The sequence below is a fragment of the Colletotrichum karsti genome, assembly GCF_011947395.1.
Source record: "Colletotrichum karsti strain CkLH20 chromosome Unknown Scaffold11, whole genome shotgun sequence".
In the NCBI taxonomy this organism is placed as follows: Eukaryota; Fungi; Ascomycota; class Sordariomycetes; order Glomerellales; family Glomerellaceae; genus Colletotrichum; species Colletotrichum karsti.
The window spans coordinates 885,508-896,788 of record NW_024065911.1 but is presented as its reverse complement, the minus strand read 5'-3'; the positions used below and the strand labels follow the sequence as shown (position 1 = coordinate 896,788).

The following is an 11,281-nucleotide window of genomic DNA, read 5'->3' as shown; positions in this document are numbered from 1 at the left end:
TCGCTTGCTCCTCCGTATTGTAGCGGGGCCAAAATGTCTCTTTTCCGGGGTAGATCGAGATGGATTATGGAGAAGGATGAGTGACATATCAGTGAGACGGGCGCAAGCACAAGCACAAGCACAGGCACAAGCCACATCCACACAAACGCCCAAGGATAGGGCAGCCAAAAATTTTCACGATACCCTCATTTAGGAAAGCGGGTCCCGCCCGTGTCTAGGCCTTATCTCCTTTGCCCTCCACTGTTCGGTACCTCAATGAGTAATGGCCGCCACCTCTAGCGTCCGATAGCCGGTCTCGAGGCGCATTCTTTTCCGAAGTTATTGGATCCTCTCTGTCCCTTTCATCTAGATTTCCTTAAAATTATCAACTTTCGCTCACCGCGCTCTCACAAGGTCGAGTCTGCCGCCACCAGGACGAGACGGGTTCAAATGAGGCCGGCAGCATACCCGCTGCCGCCATCGAGCAGCCTTCCGCCTCTGCGGACTCTCGACGGGCTCACCGAGACCGAGATCACGTCCGCCCTGCAGAGTCTTTCGACGATTTACTGCTCGCTGCCCGTCTCCGTCGCTTTCCAGCTGAACCCGGATCACAAAGTCTCTCCTCATGCCGCAGCGGTAGTCGACTCCGGTTATGTGTCGGAGACCGACGACGACCATGAAGAGATCGACGGCATCGACCACCACATCGCCGCCCTCCGCGTCGACACCTTTGAGCGCAACTTCGCCCAGCGCTGGCTGACCGGCTTCATCGCCCGCGCGGAAACCCTTTCCTGCTTCGAGGACTCGGAAGAAGCATGCCAGCTCGCCTTGGACCAGGCCTCTTGCGTGCTTGAGTCTTTTTTTGCGCCCCCGGAGGACGACGATGCGGAGGATGAGAAGGACCAGGATTACACCCGCGACTTCGCTTTCGAGCTCTCAGTCCCGGCAAATGAAACACGCGTTCCCGTCACTGTGCGACTCAACGACCGGCTTGCGGGAACAAACTCTGCTGACCCTGACGATGTCGGTCTTCAAAGCTGGGGTGCATCGATCGTCCTGTCCGATCTCATGTGTGCGGATCCGGCCCGCTTCGGCCTCACCCAGCCAACACTCGGCTCATCGCCTCGCATCATCGAGCTGGGCGCAGGGACTGGACTCGTCAGCTTGGCGCTTGGGAACATGCTTCCTCACTTGGGTGCATCAGAACCGACGATTATTGCAACGGACTACCACCCAGCAGTCCTCACCAACCTGAGAGCGAACGTGGAGCTCAACTTCCCATCACCGGATTCAAGCTCCATTCAGACGACGGCCCTCGACTGGTCTGCGCCTGACCTGCAAGCACCGCTCGACGTACCGGCAAAGATCATCATCGCGACGGACGTGATCTACGCTGCGGAGCATGCGACCTGGTTGAGAGATTGCGCGACACAGCTTCTTGCAGCCGACGGCGTTTTCTGGCTTCTCGTTACCGTCCGTCGTAATGGCAAGTTCAACGGGGTCAGCGACACGGTGGAGGGCGCCTTTGCCGCAAAGGACCGACCGGTGGGAAGCAGCGGGAAGCAACTCACCATTCTGAATAACGAAGTAATCGAGAAGCGTAATGGTGTCGGACGAGGCGACGAGAGTGGGTACAAGCTTCTCAGAATCGGATGGGCATAGACCATGGACGGAGGGTATAACATAGACGGAGAGCATACAACATGCATCAAGGATAAACATGAGGCACGAGACACGATGATAGAAAGACAGCTAGACGATAGATTCTGCGAAGACCACAAACACCTAGACATGACTTGCTGCAAGAAGATCGATGGCGCATGAATCAATCGATATTAAGTTACGTCGAGCTGAAGCGCCTAGAACTTGCCATGCAGTGATGGAGTCAGGAAACTGAAGCCTGGGCGGCTCGCTAAGATTAAACGTTAGATTCATAACGAAGCACTCGCGAAGCTACAGCGAGGCGAGTTCACATCAGATAGCATCTTCCAATATAACAGGGCCATCAAGGTCTTGATGCATCGGACTGTTTAGCTCGTCTTCGAACAGCTTGGGTTACGGGTATATCGAACAACTTTGAATGCCTGGATGACTTACAAACAGGGTATTTGTGGTCATCGGCTAATGATAACATAACGGACTCGGCTTGAGCCAATGAGGGTCTTTTCAAGCTTCACCTCTTAGTGACGTCACTGCATGATGATTGCGAAGTTCTTGAAATAACTCAACTTCTGATCCTACGCTGAGCAACCTCAAATCGTGACTCGGTTGAGACCGCTACTTAGAGCAGGGTAGGCCTCACACCGGCGGGCCGCCGTGTCCGAGACCCATATTGACTTGCCCCACATCCGACCGAGGCCGACCGACCGGCTGCAAGAAATAAAATAAAAATAAAAGTCGACGCGAACGCGTCCTAGGCGCGCCTTCCAGGTTCCTTACTTACAGAATCGAGCAGCGAACTTGCCTGTCGCATCTCCAGCTCCAAAACACCACATAAACAATAGTTCAAATATTATTATTCAAGCGCAACAACTATGCCTCGAGGCAAGCCCAGGTCAAAGCTCTCTGAGCAAGGTAAATTTGTTTTCTTCCTCCGCTTTTCCCCATCCTCACCGACATTAACGTCCTCAAAACAGACTTCCCGTACGACACCGTTAAGAAGATCGTCGGCTACTCGCTCGACCTCGATACCAATCTCGTAACCCTCACCGTACTCTCCAAGAACAACCGCGTCGAAGTCTCCGAATGGGATATCCAAGAACACCTTCCCGATCTCCTCTACAATTACTGGGCCAGCTTCAAGGGCAAAACGCGTCAGGACGTACTCGGCATCGGAGAGCTCTACCACCCCTACAGATGTCTCAAGCACCGTCGCGTGCGTGGGCAGTGGCAGGTCCTGGTGCAATGGCTGGGCTACTCGGCCGAGGGTGACGATGTCTCGTGGGAGCCCGTGGACAAAACTCGCCTCGACGCGCCCGACGTCCTGATCGACTACTGCAACTACGTCGACGACGAGAACACCAAGGCGGCTCTGCTCGGCTTCTTGCGAACAGACGAAGTGGCGGAGGAAGCCAAACCTGTTGTTGAAACCGCAAACACGCCCGCCAAGCAGAGTGCGAAGCGCAAGCGCGAGAGTCTTGCCGACCAGTCCGAGATTGCCAGTGACAAGCGCCGACGCTGTAAGTCGACCACGTTTCCATGGCAGGGGAAGTCTACTGACCGTTACACACTTAGCCTCCAGATACGAATCCACGCCCGTTGCTACCAGGACACCCGCCCCCAAAACTTCGACCTCGAAGCGGAGACAATCACAACCCCCTGCTGCCGCAGCCTCTCAAACGACGCCGAAGTCCGCCCGGCGACAGTCCAAGATACCTTCCAGCAGTGATGCGACTCTCATCGCTTCTCCCGTCCGCGCACAAGTGCCCGCTCGTCGCAAGAGCACGCGCGCCTCTTCAGTGGCACCCAACGCCGCCCAGAGTGAACGTCTTAGTCCAGCTGATATCCCGCGTACGATGCTGTGGTTCATGGATGACTTCACAGTCGGCGACATGCAGAAGGTCTGCCGCTTCATTGACGAGCATTGCACCGGCAAGCTGCGCCTTCCCTTGTACAGCGGCGGCGACTGGGACGGCAAGGCTGCCAGCGGACGTTGGGAAGATGTCTTCATGGTCAGTCCCTTGGGCCGTCTTGGTCGGTATGACAACGAGGAGGATAAGGAAGAGTAGCGATTTGTACCATAGCGGAAGATGGCATTGGCTCTGTTTCGGCGTTCTGGGGAGTGCAACGGCCTGAGTGTTGTACCGAAAAAAAAGGCTCAGATGGCTCTAGATGCCCTGTCGCTTTGACTGACTCGTCGAAGTTTAGGACAACTAGATCATCTACGAATTACGAATGTTTCTCTAGAACTAGCAGCCGCACGCCTGTGAATGCTCACTTCGGACCCAAAATGCTTTCTATGGGCTGGGCCCTGCTCCGTAGCCGGAGGTAGCGGGTCGGTGACTCGGAGCTCACAACCAACGAAGATTCTTACCTCGGCACATGGAGACGCCCAACCTCATTCTGAGTCCCCAGTTCTGCTGCAAGTCGGAGAACACTGATGGCCATGGAGACAAGCAGAGCTAGTTCGTCTCCACAAGCCACGCACATCGTGTTACCCTCGACATCTCATGGCATTTGTCCGTTTTGAAGCTAAGAGAAAGCATATCGATGCTGATCATCGCCCGTACGGTTCGATCCGAAAACCCCGCGGCTTTTCATCAGAGGTAGAGGAATTCAACAAACCTCTGAATGCGCGCATCAAACAGTCCTTCATTTCGGCGCAGTTGCGGGAGTTGTGCAGGTCTCCACTCGGACGATCCTGGAGTTACACGAGGACACAACGGCTTTCGGCGACTCTCGAAATAGCGAATCCTTTTTGGTTTGGGGAACAAGGGTCATATTCTTTTGAGCCAGGCCTCTGTTTCCTCGACTGAAATACACATACATTGTCTGCTGGTCTTGTTTGACTTCTCGCTCTGCGCCCAACGTCACAAAGACAGTGATTCAGAAGAGCGTCGAAACAGCAGTCATTCACTCCAGCCCGCATCAGCTACTATAAGTGCGCTCTGAATCGAAAAACAACATTGCATCATGACGATCATCAGAGAATCACCAACTCGACTCCGTCGACCAACAAAACTCTCAAGACCAGTACCGCATTCTTTGCCCGCCAACTTATCTACCGATCGATTGAAGATGTCGAAGCTCTCGGAATCCTCAGTGACGAAAACAACCACAGCTGAAGACCCCACAAAAACTGCTTCAGGGGCAAAGAAGTTGTTGGGACCCATCGGCTTCATAGGGACAGGAGGCACCATCGCGTCGATCGCCATAGACGAATTCGACTTTTTGGACTACAACGCCAAGAACGATCGAGTTGAAGCCGAAGAACTATTCGAAAAGACGGGCCTTTACAAAATCTTGCAAGGCGAGAACCCCGTGCTGTTTTCCAGTTTCAAGGCAATCGACAGCACCGAGATCGAACCAGAGAACTGGCTCACGATTGCGAAAGAATGTCAGCTCTTCGCCGATCAGGGTGTTCGTGGCATTGTCATCGGTCACGGGACCGCCAGCCTCGAAGAGACTGCCTGGGTTCTGTCCCTGGTGCTGGATTTGAAGATACCGGTGGTCCTGACTGGGAGTATGCGTCCGCTGAACGGGGTTTCTTCCGATGCAGGCGCAAATCTGCTCGCCGCTTTCCGCGTGGCATCTCACGACTTTACCGAGAAGCCCGGAGTACTAGTGGTCATCAACGATGAGATTCACTATCCTCGGATGGTGACGAAGACACACACACTCCGCGTGGGCGCTTTCCAGTCTCCATGGCATGGGCCGATTGGACACGTGGACGGGGACGAGGTAAACATTACTTCCAAGAGGCTGAAGAGCAGGGTTCTCCCTTCTGCGCCAGATTTACTCCAGTTTGCGCCCGAACTGCTTGGGAACCTACCCCGTGTGGATATCGTCTACAGCTATATTGGGGCTGACGCCATCATGGTCGAGGCATGTGTCAATGCCGGGGCAAAAGGAATTGTTTCCGCCGGCTTTGGCCCGGGACTGGGATCTCCTGCAGAGAGGGATGCTTTCGAAGCTGCGATCAAGGGTCGGTCCGTGACTGTGGTTCAATCATCGAGACTAGGAGCTGGGCTGGTGGTGGACAGCCAAGATCATAAAAGCAGAGGGATCATTGCTGGCAATGATCTCAATCCACAAAAGGCTCGGATTTTGCTCGCTCTTTGCCTCGCCAAGGGATATCTTTCCGAAGAGATCGAGGAGGTTTTCAGAGCAATCTAAAGTCAAAGTCACAGTTGTAAATATCATGTACTTTACGTTGCCGTAACTATTTACAAATTGAAACCTCAAGCGTTCCGTCTAATACTACCACTCAAACACATTCCAAAGACCTAAGCCTCACAAATGCCGTAACATCCCGTGGAAGCCGATTGCTACCAGTGGTTAACTTCGAGGCCGACTTCATCAAGCATTGGCAAGCCTTTGAGCAGCCTGTGATCGTGTACCCTTCGATGGGCCATCGTACGCGTCTCGATCACGCTGAGCAGCGGCCCACTGGCGGAAGTAGCGATTGAAGAAGAGCTTGAAAGACTGTGGACTATTGGCCCAGCTCTCGGGATAGAAATCTTCATCATCATCAGCCTTTGACAGTTTGGCCATTTTCGCTGCTTCATCCAGGTCCTCTTCGGATACCAGATTGAGCAGCTGGTCGTTGGGATCGCTCAACTGCAACTGAGCAATGAATCTCTGAACTTGACGAGATCGCATGGCCTTGAAGGCGGCAGGGTTTCTGGCCATTACGTATGTGATGGAGTTGCAATATGCCGTGAAGGAAGTAGAAGTGCGGATGATACAGTTGAACTGTAAGAATTGACAAGGTGTTATGGGGGTTCCAATGTGTGATGGGGCTTACCACTCAAACCAATGTGAAAGCTGTGTCTGTGCCTGTCTATGGTGTTTGTGGGAAGGTTCTTCAATGCTGCTCTGGGGATAGGTTGGTATTTCTCAATAGATGAACACCGGGAGCGTGGTGTTCATTAAATATTCTTTATCCAGAAGGACGAAGCTTCTTAGAAGGCATTTGACCAAGACTTGACGTAGCATGCCAGCTTCTCAGATACCATGAAACGGAACATACTGGCGAGTCTTTATCCGACGCTTTGGGTTTGCGCTCGCGGTTTTACTGACCAAGGGCAAAAGACATCGATTAATTGACAGCTGTGTGCTGGCAAATGGCCAGTTGCCATGAATACGTCTTTGTCAGTCGATTCCTCGATAGTTCTAGAGAGGCATCTTCTTTGTATTTGACAAAGAGTTTTGAAGTCTCAAGAGACTAAGCTGCACAGATCTTACGTGAAACAAGGGTCCATTTTAGGTATTGACAGCTGAGCAAGGTATGCTCATGGAGCTAACGCTGATGACAACGCTTCATCTGTCAGCTAATGCCCTGGTTGGAAACATCTTCCCGTCTCATCGGCTACACTATCCATTTACCCAGGTAGATGACGCAACGCGAACTGGCCGGCGACCCCTGCGTTCTGATCCCTCCTCACGATCACATCAGGGGTGGCAGTCACAACTCGGACAGAAGGACCGTTTGAAGCTCATTACCCAAGCATCAGGCTTTGTTTAAACGTCTAATGAGTCCCACTACGAAGCTCCATCAATGAGATCCCAAGTCGACGATGATCTTCTTCGTCTGATCTCAATTCATATGACCACCGACTCTGGACCCCATGGCCTGAGGCCTGGTAATCGTTTTACACTACTGCTTGTCTTCCTCCGAATTTTCGACACTGGGGCTTTTGTACTTTTTCGCTCTGCTTCTCCTTTTTCTTCTTTTCCTTGGCGTTCCTTCGCTATTTGTCGACAGTGTTGATAGTGTTGCCGTTGAGAACGGTTCGGAAATCACCGAACAAGTTTCCTGGTCTTGTGGGTTTCCGGCATTTCCGAGAAACATCTTTTCCATCTTCTCTTCAATAGTTACTTCATCGTTTTGCTTGTTGAGGCTTTTGGTCTCCGCGTAATCCACATCAGTCTTTTGGGCTTCAACTTGCTTTTCTAGGCCAGCCTCTGCCGCCTTATCCTGGTTCTGTGGCTCTGCCACGATCTCCGGTTCTGGCTGTGGCTCTGGCTCTGGCTCTGGCTTCGGTGTCCTGAGCTCACTCCTAATAAGCTCAATCTCAATTACGACACGCCCTTCTTGGCCAAACTTCTTCCGCATGCCGTCGCCGTCAAAGTCGTAGTAGAGGCCCCATACGCCACTATCCTCGAGGACTGCGCAGAAGCCTTCCCATCCACAGAAGGTAAGTCGGCGATCTTGGCGAGTGCAGTCCCAGGGACCTGTGAGATTGGCATCTGCCACGGCGCGTACACCGAACTGAAAGGAATATGTGAGAGGATCCATAAACACCCAGTTCATGATGGGTGCTTCATGTGTGATGGTGGTCACTAGTCCCGCATACCGTGAGTCAGGATACGGGATATAGTACCCTTCGAAAGGATGTCCGAAGGGGGCATCGTGAACAGTGCCGGTGTCAATGAAAAGCTGATGCATTGTCAGTTCATCTGTCAAACCTTGATGTGGAGAATGATCTTACCCTGTCTCCAGATAATACCACCCGCCGTCCTTCAAGGTAGGGACTATACTGGGATGACTTGGGACAATGGACGATAAGATTGTTCTTTCGACTTCGGTGCTCCTCCTTTCTGGACTTGGCCATGGAGGCCTTGATGCCCTCATGAGCGCCGACGGCGGTGCCGAAACTCACGAGCAATGACAGGACCATCTCCACTCGTGCGTCTCGATGGCTTGCAAGGTAGGCTGGACAACGCGAATCGAAAGATACTGAAAGATCTGCCCATAAGCGCTCTTCATGGGCGCCTGAATCAATGCGACAAGGGCAGGTAGGCGCGAGGAATGCGTTTGTTTTTGTTCGCAGGCAGTGGTTCTCGTCGAGCAACGTGTCTCTTTTGCGTAGAAGTGTGTATTGCAACGGTCGTCGTATATCGGCTCAGACGACGTGGCAACAGGATTGTTGTGGTAGCGATGGTTTCGGGGGGACCCTCAGCGCCGTAAGTCAGGATGTTGCTCGAGTCGTTTCACCCTTTTGAAACTTCAAAAAGATCAGAACAGATGTTGAATGAGTTGGAGATAATCGACTGATGTATGTGGACCTTACCGGCAGGCAGCGGTTGCAACTAGGAGACACCAAGAGAAATCGGATTTCGATGGGCTCATTTGCAGAATGTCAGATGCGATTCCCATGTTGTAGATCTTCGAGGACCCCTGATCGATGCCATTGAAACTCCCCGGCATAAGGGTTGCTTACATGGGTATGGTGGGCACGAGACCCTTGCCGAGTCTCCCATGAAGACACTCTGAGACACAGACGAGCCCCAATGCAACCGAAAAACGTTCTATCTACTCACCCGGATCGTACCACGCGGGTCGATTTTCAGATGTTCTGGAAACGCGAAGGTTATCCGCATGAGCGAGAGTCGTTGGCCGCCGCGTTCTGGCCAAGGCTGACAAAACACCGCCCGCCAAATACGATCCGAGCGGCTGGTTTCAACATCGGACGATGTCAGTTGGCTCTCCAGAACCGCCTTTGCTCCTGTTGCAAGTCTGTCTAGGATGTACGGACCGGAGAAGATGATAGCATCAACTAGTTATACCGGGATTTTCGGCCGCGCTTGAACTCGAAGCTTAAAGCTCCTCATGTTCCCCTCCAACTCAGAACATGGCTCAGCAGGCCCAACAACCGCAACCACTCAACACTACAACAGAACAACATAAAAGACAAAGGTCCGCGGGAACAGGTTCCCCGATCGCCACGATATCGTCAAAGTCCGAACCTCCCCAGCAGCAACCAACCCTCAAAAGACCCAGCAACGCACCTCGAGCTTCGAGCAAGTCGTCAAAGCGCCTGTCTGGATCAGCTGCATCAATCCCTGTCGAGACCCCTGCCAAACCAAGCCCGACTCAAACTCCTACTCCAACACCTCCTCCACCCGAAGACAGTTCTGTTGCGCCAGGAGCTCTCAGAAGATCTCTTTCATTCAAGCTACCTATTCGAGTATCGACTGGAGATAGCAGCCCACTCCTCGCCAACACTAATCGAAACCGATCTTCGTCTCTTCCTCAAGAATCTCAGTCGCCCGTCGATAAAAAGCGCCATTCCGTCCAGCGCTCTCTATCTTCTTTGACTTCCATCGTCGAGACCAACGCACTTGCAAAAGATCTCGAAGTCCCATCAGCCAACAGCCCAAAGCCATCACCCAAGTCGCCTTCGAAGCAGTTCCTTCTCGAACGAGGTCTTCTTAATCCCGAAGAACTCGACGAATCAAGTTCGCCCGAAGAATTACAACACTCTCTTCAAGACCAAGTCGTCAGATTTCTCACCACAATGTCTTCTCCGTGAGTAGACCCAAGAATCATGAGCATACCCAGATATTCAGATCACTAATACATCCAGTACCTCCAGTGACAAGTCCGCCACCGCCGAGCAGCAGCGTGCTCCCGCCTACCCTACCTCATACCCTCCCAACAACGGCCAGCTTAGACCCAACATGCCCCAGCCTGGTCTGCCCGTTCCTATGCCCAACCTCTCCGGCAATGCCAACGGCCCCGTCGGTAAGACCCACGTCGACCCCTGACGGCTCCCAGCGCCCATGCTAACATAACCTTAAGGCAACCTCCTGAAGGGTCCCGTCGACGACAAGGGTCAATTGACGAAGGCTGCCCTCATGGTCGGTATCAAGTTGGACCTTGAGGCCGAAGTCCACGTCACCGCCCGTGTACGCGGTGACATCCTTGTTGGCCTGTACTAGATGATATCCAAGTTTTCCGCACTTAAAGGAGTTTGTGGGCATGGCCTTTTGGCGATGCTCGAAGGTTTCGTTCGGAACTCGTCCATGCAGTTTAGAATCCGTTGTTTGATTTACCTTCGGGAAAACGATGGCAGGCGCAATATGGTCCATTGTTTCTGGACAAGGAAAGAGCAGTTTGATTTACATGGCAACAGAATATGGAGATGTAACCTAGCAGAATGAGATTCCCCATTGAGCAAAGCAACGTCAGGTCTTGTCATTATCACATAATTTACCAGTCTGTAATCCTCCGCCCATTTACTTATGCCTACAACCTTGATTGATGTCCCCAAACCGTCGCTCAAGTCAGACAAATGCATCACCGCTATCATGATCCCGATCTTCCAACGGCCAGTCAGTTATTGAGGGTTCAGCCATGATGTCCATGGCCCTCGTTGGGACCTGGCTTTTCAATCATAATCTGCCGCTCTTTTGCCCAATCAACAATGCGATCGTATTTCGGGCACCGATGCTGTGAGTTGAAGTCTGGCTGGGTTCCTTTGGCTCCTTGCGTATGTAAAAATGGCGTGACATCCGCAGCGCACTGCAATCGAATTCTCAATGCCTCAATGCAGTGATCAACATGCTATGACATAACAAATTAGCAGAGCTCAGTATTGGGGTGAGACGTGGGGGCAATCCCGAAAGGTCTCGACCTGAAGCATCGAGTCGTATACAGACGCTCTTGAAACCTCAAATCAGCTCCTGGATGACTTACCGCAAGGACAAGTTCAGCGCCTCCGTGAAACGCGGGATCGTCACTATAATCGTATTCGTCTTTATGCGCGTACTGTCTTACCTGCAGTTCTCAGTTAGCTATTGGAACAGTCAGTTTCACCGCAAATTATCATACGAGATTGAGGCAGTGGAGGTTGTG

At 52.5% G+C, this 11,281-nt stretch overlaps 5 protein-coding genes across 5 annotated transcripts; 4 read left to right on the top strand and 1 right to left on the bottom strand.

Moving 5' to 3' along the window:
• Window positions 1–429: 429 nt before the first annotated feature.
• On the top strand, window positions 430–1,641 carry CkaCkLH20_04378 (uncharacterized protein; the record flags this gene model as incomplete). The annotated part of the gene is made up of 1 exon (XM_038887097.1): window positions 430–1,641. One exon carries the CDS (start codon window positions 430–432, stop codon window positions 1,639–1,641), a length of 1,212 nt encoding a protein of 403 aa, XP_038747801.1.
• Window positions 1,642–2,513: 872 nt separating this feature from the next.
• Window positions 2,514–3,707, top strand: CkaCkLH20_04377 (uncharacterized protein; the record flags this gene model as incomplete). Its single annotated transcript, XM_038887096.1, has 3 exons — window positions 2,514–2,553; window positions 2,616–3,158; window positions 3,214–3,707. The coding sequence occupies 3 exons, from the start codon at window positions 2,514–2,516 to the stop codon at window positions 3,705–3,707; spliced, it is 1,077 nt and encodes a 358-aa protein (XP_038747800.1).
• Window positions 3,708–4,716: 1,009 nt separating this feature from the next.
• On the top strand, window positions 4,717–5,814 carry CkaCkLH20_04376 (uncharacterized protein; the record flags this gene model as incomplete). The annotated part of the gene is made up of 1 exon (XM_038887095.1): window positions 4,717–5,814. The coding sequence occupies one exon, from the start codon at window positions 4,717–4,719 to the stop codon at window positions 5,812–5,814; it is 1,098 nt and encodes a 365-aa protein (XP_038747799.1).
• Window positions 5,815–5,997: 183 nt separating this feature from the next.
• Window positions 5,998–8,321, bottom strand: CkaCkLH20_04375 (uncharacterized protein; the record flags this gene model as incomplete). The annotated part of the gene is made up of 3 exons (XM_038887094.1): window positions 5,998–6,393; window positions 7,520–8,080; window positions 8,133–8,321. The coding sequence occupies 3 exons, from the start codon at window positions 8,319–8,321 to the stop codon at window positions 5,998–6,000; spliced, it is 1,146 nt and encodes a 381-aa protein (XP_038747798.1).
• A 954-nt stretch (window positions 8,322–9,275) lies between these two features.
• Window positions 9,276–10,365, top strand: CkaCkLH20_04374 (uncharacterized protein; the record flags this gene model as incomplete). Its single annotated transcript, XM_038887093.1, has 3 exons — window positions 9,276–9,952; window positions 10,011–10,168; window positions 10,226–10,365. The coding sequence occupies 3 exons, from the start codon at window positions 9,276–9,278 to the stop codon at window positions 10,363–10,365; spliced, it is 975 nt and encodes a 324-aa protein (XP_038747797.1).
• Window positions 10,366–11,281: the final 916 nt, after the last annotated feature.